The 9329-nt window shown below is 41.6% G+C and overlaps 1 protein-coding gene across 2 annotated transcripts; it reads left to right on the top strand.

Annotated features, from left to right (window-relative positions):
* The first annotated feature begins 1982 nt into the window (after positions 1-1982).
* On the top strand, positions 1983-8595 carry LOC135935250 (uncharacterized). Of its 2 annotated transcripts, none has more exons than XM_065477432.1 (4): positions 1983-2855; positions 5430-5644; positions 5818-5903; positions 6185-8595. In XM_065477432.1, the coding sequence occupies exons 2-4, from the start codon at positions 5436-5438 to the stop codon at positions 7795-7797; spliced, it is 1908 nt and encodes a 635-aa protein (XP_065333504.1). In that variant the 5' UTR covers positions 1983-2855; positions 5430-5435; the 3' UTR covers positions 7798-8595. The 2 variants fall into 2 exon arrangements, with proteins under 2 accessions (XP_065333504.1, XP_065333505.1); XM_065477433.1 differs by lacking the exon at positions 1983-2855 and adding an exon at positions 2863-3087.
* Positions 8596-9329: the final 734 nt, after the last annotated feature.

Raw genomic sequence — 9329 nt, 5'->3', positions numbered from 1 at the left:
GGAAAGAACTGCTCAGTTTGGCTGCTAGAGATTTACTAACAACTTTATTTCACACTCCGCACTCTCTGCGTGCACACATTCATGAAATAACTGAGTGAATACTTGTGGTATAACAACATCTTCCCCCTTTTGTTGAAATTGTGAAAAATTAAAATTTGGAACAATTTGGAATTTAAGTTAAGAATTTTAAGTTGAAAGAGGGAAATTAAAGCAAAACTGAAATTCAAATTACACAATTGGAAATCAATTTAAGTTTGGAACTGAAATTCAATTTGTATTTAAAAATCGCATTAAGTTTTTTATTGCTTTTTGGCATGAATGTAATTTAGTTGAAATATTTGAATTAACTGAAATTTCATAAATTGACCGAGAATTGCAACATAAGGTAACGGCACGAAAGTACACTTGGCTATAGTTTATTTTTTTCTTCTGATAAACTGGTTTCTTAACGTGGAATGCATGAATAATTCATAAAATATAATAATTATTATTATATTTTATTGTGTGTGTGTTTTTCCTAAAACTGATCTGTATTTGGTTTTATATACCATCATGTAATGTGTTAAATTTATTGATTTCGGTTCGGTCTTCAGCTACACACAAAAGAAAAGAGAGGGGGAAATGAATGAAGTTTTCCGCATTCGGCTCAATGTAAAATACCTGCAGGTGCTTTGTTTAGAAACAATACATTATAAACAACGTGGGCAATTCTTTTTTTTTAATCAGCTAAACAGTAGAAAAGTTAATAAATAAAATGTTGTGAATGGAATGGAGTTTTCTGTGGACAGTTTTATGAAAAAATATTTGAATTTGAAACAAAGCGATTTTTATTTGAGCCAATTTTTTAATTATAACAAATATCTTGGATATGAAGTATAGACGTTTTTCGGAAAATTTTCTACGACTTTTTACGGTTTTTTACCGTATGAATTAGATAGTTTTTTGAGACACCATTTTAGCAATGTTTTAACGTACATTTTTGTAAATTTCAAGACATTCGGCATTTTCTTAATGAATTATTTGAAAATGAACAAAGCATTTTGCTCATGGGGAAATGCAAATTTTCATAAAAGTTGGTATAAATTTTTTTAATCAACAAGGATGACTTTTAGCTCCACTAAAATATATCCGTGAGAGTTTTCTTGTGAAACAAATATTTTAACCAATCTAGACGATGTTAAGTGTGATTCAAATGGCATAATGTGTGTTCAGTTGAAAGTCTTGGTCAGCTATCTCATTTATGTCCCTAAATTAGCCCAAAGTTGGTCTTAGGGAAATATAAATGCCACAATGTTTATCAAAAGTTGTAATTACTTAGAAAAATAAAGCCATTTGTTTGATGAAGCTCTCATTAGTCTCTTAATACTGTCATTTGATAAAAAATTTCTTCCTATATAACATGCTGAAAGTTTCTGGACCCTGACCAACAATCCATATTTTGTTGACGTATATAGCTCAAGAATTTATCATCAAATCTCTAGGTTAGATTCAGCTGGAAAACCACTGTTTGCACGAGTCGTTACTTTCCTTCGAGGGAGAGACCACGCCGGCACTGACAAATAATATGGCATGTATCCAAATATTCGGGCATTCCAATTTCGGGTTAAAAAGGGATGCAGACACATCTTCACTATAGCGTCTTGTTGCAAATTTCAACTGTTTAAAGAGGATCGATACTGCAAAATCGTGGAAAGAGCTTTTGTTGCCAATGTAGCAATGTATGAACTTATCCCTTAGGATTCAGTTGAAGCCAAAATTGACTGTAATTTTTTTAGAAAAGTGACTGCAAAGTTAGCATGCATTTCAAATGGTGAGGACTGTCTCCTTATTTGAAATCTTATTTTATTTCACAAAAAAGAGTTTCATACGTTGTTGGACAGATCTCGAAGAGAGGAATCGAAATCTGCCAAGAAAATGCGGTCAAGTGGTGGAAATTTTTTGTTTTACTCTTTTGATCATTGCAAATATTTTATCGATCAACTATGCTTATTGCATCCAACAAATCAAACAATTTCAATTTTCACCCTTTTTTGGTCCACTTCAAAGCGCAGTTGCATTAGGCACAAATATGGCTAAAGCGCGCGCTCATTTGCAAGAGTTGGCCCATATTTTGACGAGACGCGCGCGCGGTGTGGTAATTATATGCCCCCGCGTTTGCACCGAATTCGGGCCAGCTGTGCAGAGTAGACGGGCGAAAACGACACCAAGAGAAGAGCAGCCAGCATCCACATCCTTTCCTAGGAGCGAGCGAGCGAGCGCGGCGGAGAAAATGCCGTAGGGAGCCGCGGGCCGGCCGCCGCGGCCGCCTACACCCGCATGCCTTGCTCTCGCGGAGGATCTCGCGGCTCGAGAGCCGTGTGTGCGTTGCGTGCAGTTGGGCGACTCCGCCCTGGCGCACCAGCCAATCAACACTTGTCCTGCGTTTTTCCCTTTTCTTTCCTCGACGCGCGGCAGCTCCGTTTTCATTCATCTCGAGAAGAGGAGATGCTCGGATTTCCGACCGACGCGAGTCGCCGCGCGCACCACCACCATAAACGCGGCACGATTTTGGCCGAAATTAGATAAGTTCGCAGGCGGCGGGCACACAGAGAGCGCGCGCCAGCGGCCCTCTCTGCCAGCATTGGGTTTATAGTTACTACTAGAGCTTAATTTAGCTCTGCACCGTATTTGGGAATCGCACTCTGTCCTACAGCCAGCCAGCCACCGAGCTCGGCCGTTTTTTTATTTTATTTTCCAACCCCGCGAGTAAGTGCGAGTGCGCGCCTTGTGTTTTGCGGTGACAGTGCAAATGCAGCCTCCAGAGGGTTGAGCAGCCAGCCAGCCAGCCAGCCACCTCCGCCCCCGCCCCGACCAAGGTGAGAGCCTTTGTTTTCGTCTTTCCCTCTCTTACCGCTATTTTCGATTCGTTTACTCACCACGCGCGCCCAATAATCACGTGTTATTTCTTTCTTCCTTTCTTTCTGTACCGTGTGAGACACGCGCCTCTCTCACGCGCTCCTCTCTCATTTGTTGTTATCACTGCACGCTCGCCTTTGTTTGTTGTTTTTCGTTCAATCGACTCACTGCTCAGCAGCATCGCACACTGAGGTTTGTGATTTGTTTGGTTTCCAAGATAAATCGTGGCTTGTACGTTCTCTCGTCCTGATTGTTGACAGGGTCGTGTAAAATTGCAGTTCATTTTTAGGTTAAATACGTGAATTTATATTTATATTCATTCCTGGCTAAGTTGATTTCCAGTTGCCATCGGGTTGAGTGTTTGTTAACAATTTCTGGGAAAATTATTGAATTCGTGTGGCCTTTCCTAGGTGAATTTTTTTAGGTATTTAGATTAAAAAATGGCAAATATTTCAAAATTGATTTAATTTTTTTTAATGTCGACGTTTCCAATATTATAGGATGACTAAGCAATTTCTTTTGATATTTATGTTAATTGAAAATAAAAAATTAAATATTTTCTTATGAGCAAACATTTATCTACGTAGCCCGGAAATCAGCTCAGGAAAATTAAAAACATTATCGCAAACTGTTAACGAGCCATTATCCAATTAGCCTGTTAAATACCATCACGATTGAATAAATTCGATTTTGAAACTTTTCCCAACCTTCAGATAACTCGTCAAAATCCGAAAAATAATCTGTTATTGGAGAAATGAATTATTTTTTAAATATAAAACCATCGGTCCCTAATAGAATATCTTATATTTGCACAGAAAAAAGTGACAGGCATAATATGGGGTGAAAACAAAATTTAAGAAAATTAGTTTCAAAGGTTTTACAAATAAAATAAAATTATATTAAGCACAAGATATTTACGATTTAACTATTTTTTATAGTTATAAATTTTGTTTAATAAACGGTAACATTATATTATTTATTTATAGAATGACTGCTGATAGCATTATTAATATTATAATCAAACTCAAATAGGCAAATCTTAATTATTTTCGTAAAAATAGGTTTTGAATAAATTAATAATAATAAGTTGCATTTTAATTTTCCAGAAATGATGAACTATCTTATTTTATATTAATTTTTTGTCTTGTTTTGTTGATAATCATAATTTAAAAAATGAATACGAATCAATTTAAAAATACGGAACCGTCGTTTAGAAGAGGTATGTTGGGAAAATTCAATTGTGTATGCAATTTTATGGCTATCTTTTAATTGCCTATTATCATGAGTTCTTAATTTTTCCTATCAAAAGATCTAAAAATCGAGCAGTGCGACGAACATAATTTATTATTTACTGCCGGTGGGCACACAAATTTTCAAGCAAGCAACTGAAAATAGACAGTTCTAAACTCCTTGGATTTAAGCGGGATAAAGTTATTTTCGATGCTCTCAGTGACTGCATGACTGGCTCGGCACACAATCGTAAAACCCTTTCCCTTACAACGCTTGGAATCTGCGATGGTGCATTCCCGAACGTCTGACTCTGTTTTTTTTCCACGCAAAATATCGACACATCCGCCAGAGCACGGCTTGTGTGTGCACATATGATATTTTCTGTCATTTAATACTCTGTGAGAGAGACACGCATGGCGAGTTTCTGCAAATCTCGGCACTATCTCTTTCCGCTCGAGCGGTTTAATTATTGTGATCACGCAAATCAGAGCTAATAGATTGGGGCGGCGTGCATGCGACAATTAGGCCTTTATCTTTTAATTAATTGTCTTTTAAACGCACGTTTGCCCGAGCACGGCAGTTAAAAACACGTTTTAGTAAAGGCCTTGGGGAGTAATTTACTCGTACAAAAGCTTTCATGAACAAAAATTACACCTTTGATTTATTGCTTTTCGCGCAATGCTACTTTTTTGCCGTCGTGCAGCCAGCTCTCCGCCTCTTTTTATCTGATTCGTATTGATTCGCCTTATAATTTGAGGTTTCGCGGCGCGCGCGGGGGCGAGAATGAGTTATGAACGCGAGCTTTCCATATTTGTCGATTGGCCGCGCACAACACGCGAAATTAGATCTATCTCGTTTTGTAAAACACATAAATCATGCAACGCACGCAATTTCTCGATCCTACGCATTTTTTTTAAGTGAACATGTACTTCAATATGTTGATTTTGTTTTATAACTTTCAATAATATTATCTGAAAATTGGGAAAAGCTCAAATTTTTCTAAACTATGTCGTTGAAATTTCTGAGAAAATCGTCTCCAAAGCTTGCATGCTAATTAAGCTGTGAGCACTGTTCCTTAATGTGAAAAATATTTATTTCACAATTGAAGGAACTTTCATAAAATCTTGCTCACCTTTATGATCAATTTTGATCACGACGAGAGGGATTAAAATCAAGCAAACACCAGTAACAAACCGTTTAATTTTTCGAGAAATGTTTCAGCTCAACAAAACCTGAAATTCAGCTGTTAGATTATTGCACATTGTGTAGAGATTATTATTCAAATTATTTTCTCCTGCGTGCAGGGTTTTATGCATCAACCAGACGGCAATGCGGAGACGAGCTTCAAAAACGGCGGTCTCGGCGCAGGGATGAACATCCCGGATGCAAAGTCGGCTCCGGCTTTTGTGCAGAAGAGCTTCCAGATCGGCGATGGCAATTTGTTCAGCGTGCTCACGCCGCCCTCGCAGCAACACGCCGCTGAAAAGAGGAGTAGACCGACTGCCAACAAAACGCAAACGTGAGTGAGCCCGTCAATTAACATGAGAATTATGTGTTTCACTATTTTCGAGCGCCGGGATTGTACAACCTTTCAATTATTCTGCTCGAGGGGTACAATTCTCGCATGTATTCTAGAGTTGCAGACGTCAATTTGTCCGATTCTAAAAGCAGAATGTTGGTTTATTGTTTCAGTAAAGGGAGAAGAAAGTGTAGGTGGAAGCTTAAATTTCACCATCAGGCCTTGCCGCCCGAATACAGAGAGCATTACGAAGCTTCAGGTAACTCTTTTGTATTTTGTATAGAATATCATTCTTGAGAGCCGTCGCTTGCTTATGACAAACGACGTCCTTTGTGCTTGATGTCTTTCTAAATTATTTGGCAGCTTTCATCGACCAATTGCGATAAAATCGCTGCTCATACTTTTTGTTGTTTGTGCTGGTATCGAGCGTTACTTATGCCTACAATATTTCAAAGTCAGATTTTTATTGTTAACTTACTCCAGTAGCTGCAAATTTTTAGATGTTCGCCATATTGTAACAACGATTTTTGTATTTTACAGAAGGAGTTCCGCACCCATCCAATTCAGCCGCTTACGAGCGAACGAAGAAGGAGGAGAATGCGTCCTCATCCTCAAAGCAATCGACCAAGTCAAGCACTCCGTCGCCAAAGTCGACCAAGTCCACCGCCAGCAGCCGCTCCTCAGTCATCATGCCCTCCCTAGAGCCGTCTGCCATGGAAAGACCCGCTCCCGAACTGCCGTACATGGGCGAGATCACTTTGGACTCGAAGCCCCGCCGCGGTCGCAAACCGAAGAAAGCGGACATTTGCCACCTGATCTACAAAAACTACGGCACAGTGTTTCCGTCGCCGAAAATCGACGAGGACGTGCCGATGGCGCCACCGGCTGCGAGTGCACCTCTGCAGAAGCCCAAACTGATCTGGGCCAAGGACCCGCAGCAGCTGATGGCCGCGCCGGCCAAGCCCCTGGGCCAGTGGACGTCGCAGCAGGCGAGTCTGCTCGAACGGCGGCTCATGTCGAGCGAGCCCGAGCGACACCACCAGTTCACCGTGCCCACCAATCAGATCTGTGATTTCTCGCTGAGCCGCAAGAAGAGCACGTCGTCGTCGTCGGTGCGCACGAGCTCGGACGGCGACGAGCTGCTGGACGCTGGCATCGTCCGCAATCCGCAACTAGCGCAGGCGTGCGTCGAGAGACTGCTCTCGTACGCGGCGGCCGGTTTCAACCCCCAGAAAGACCAGATGGAGCCACTCAACCTGTGCACCAGGGACAGGAAGCCCGAGGACGGACTTTTGCTCATGAGCAGTTCCAGCGATTCGGACGACGATGACAAGGCTTCGGACGGCTTCGTCTTCTGGCCGAACTCTGCGGGCGTCTTCGTCCACCCGCAGCTGCTGCGCAAAGCGGCGGCGGTAGCGTCGACGAGCCAGCCGCCGCAGCCACAGCCTCAGCCGCCGCAGAAGCTGCACCTGAGCGGCAACAAGAAGAAGCGGAAACGCTCGGCCATCTTCATCCCGCCGGCCGAGAGCCCCACCGAGGTCAGCATCTGCAAGTTCAAGTTCACCGGTGGCGCCAAGCCGTCGCTCGAGGAGAAGAAGATGCTGTCCGTGGACGCTGGAGGCAACTTCCGGTTCTACTCTGGCACAGACAAGGGCATGCGCAGCTTCCTGCCGCACCTGCAGCAGCACAACTCGAATGCCACGGCACCGCCGCCCCATCCGTCGACCTCCGTGTCGCCGACCCAGGGCGTCAAGAACCTGCACATTGCAGACCAGCCGCCGCCCCCGACGCCACCTGTTCCGATGGCCATGCCAAACTTCCTCAACCAGCAGATGCACGACGAGCTGCTGAGCAAGAGGAAGCGGCGCTCCCGCAAGTCCGAGGTGCGCGAGAAGTTGGAGAAGACCTTTAAAGAGAAGGGCTTCCTCATCCAGACGCAGCAGCTCGAGTCGGCTGAGGGCGCCACCTACTGCAAGTTCCGGCAGCTGAGGAAGTTCACGCGCTACCTGTTCCGTAGCTGGCGCGACTACCTGCCCGAGAACGTGCAGCAGCTGCCGAACGGCAGCCAGCTGGGCCAGATGCCCCGCTTGCACGACTACGAGCAGGGCAACCCCGGTCCCCAGGAGGCCGTCCTCCTGCCGCACTCCCCCTGACGCCACCCTCAAAATTGAAGTAGCACTGAATGTGATCATTTTTGACATTGTTAATCGAAACCTGAGGATCGAATTCGGTTGAGCAGATTCGACAGTTTGACACGATGCCGAAAATCGAAGGGAAACGTAAAATCTGGCGGTTTTTGTTCTGAAACCTTATCAAAAATTGCCACAAAAAGGCTCTCTGATTGGCTTCATGACGTATGTGGTGCTGTCATCTCGCTCCCCCGTGGTAATTTTTGCTAGATTCACACCCAAAACCATCATAGGAAAGGTTTTTACGTTTTCATCGATTTTCGGCACGTCGTATCGAATTTTCAGCCGGATTATTCGGCTACCTGACCTAACTCGACCATCAGAAATCGATTGGCACCATCAAATAATGAAATTCCAGTGCTACTTCAACTAGAATATACAGAGAGAGCTATTTATTAACGAAAAGAGAGAGTTGCACGTGTGCCTTTTCTAAAAAGTGACAAACATGTTCCTGTTTTTACACAGAATGATGATGCTCAATCGAAAGTCATAGAAAAGATGAGATATTATTAATTAATTTTCATGCCGATATTGTGCTGTTTGAAGTGAGAAAATCGAAAAAGAATTTTGTATACAATCATTAAAATCACGTTGGCTGTGTTCCTTTTTACTACCTGTGTACCTAACGTCGATGTAAGTGAGAGGGTTTAATTGTTTATTGACCCAAGATTAATCAAAATAACAAAGTAACTCATCATCATGTTGCAGTGATAACATTTCTAAGCTGTAAGTCCTGTGCCAATAAATTTGACGCTGTTTTTATCCAAATGTATTTTATTCTCCATTTTTATCTTCATTCCACGGGTTCCAATATCAATATTCTAACTATACCTTTTTTCTTCAAAAAGAGTATTCATTTCAAATTCATGGGATGTTCTCGAATTCTATGAATTTTGGCTGTCTTAGGTAAAATTTTGACTGTTTAAGGAATCTTATATTCCATACAAAAATTTCAACTCTTTGGAACGATAGTAACGAGACCCATCTAAATTTCCGTAAAAAATTCTTTTTAAATTAGATTGGATAGATTAGATAAGAGAAGCTTGCAATTTTATTAAAAATCTTAAAATCAATTCTGCATTGAATACTGAATACTAAAAGTTATTAATTGGTTTATAATCAATATTTAAAGATATTTTCGCCTATTACGAGGATAAACAGTTGCTAAGAGTACCAAAATCGACAAAATCATCTGAAAATAACGCTAAAAAGTTTTTTAATATATCGCAAACTTTGCTCTATTAAATAATTTAGGGATGCCAGCTATTGTACCTCCAATAGCAGAGGAAAACACAAGATTCTAATCCAGATTAATCCTAATTAATAGAAGATGGGTTCGGTGCAGACCTCGGTTCCGTGGAAATAACAAATATGCTCACTTTGAAAAGGCGAAAAAAATGAATAATATTGGCGAATACTTTGGATAAAAAGAAAATATATTCGTCGGATTTATTACACAAATTACGAAACCTATGGTGATGTGCGTAGCGATAATG

Source organism: Cloeon dipterum, chromosome 2, assembly GCF_949628265.1.
Source record: "Cloeon dipterum chromosome 2, ieCloDipt1.1, whole genome shotgun sequence".
Lineage (NCBI taxonomy): Eukaryota > Metazoa > Arthropoda > Insecta > Ephemeroptera > Baetidae > Cloeon > Cloeon dipterum.
This window is presented reverse-complemented; position numbering and strand designations above follow the sequence as displayed.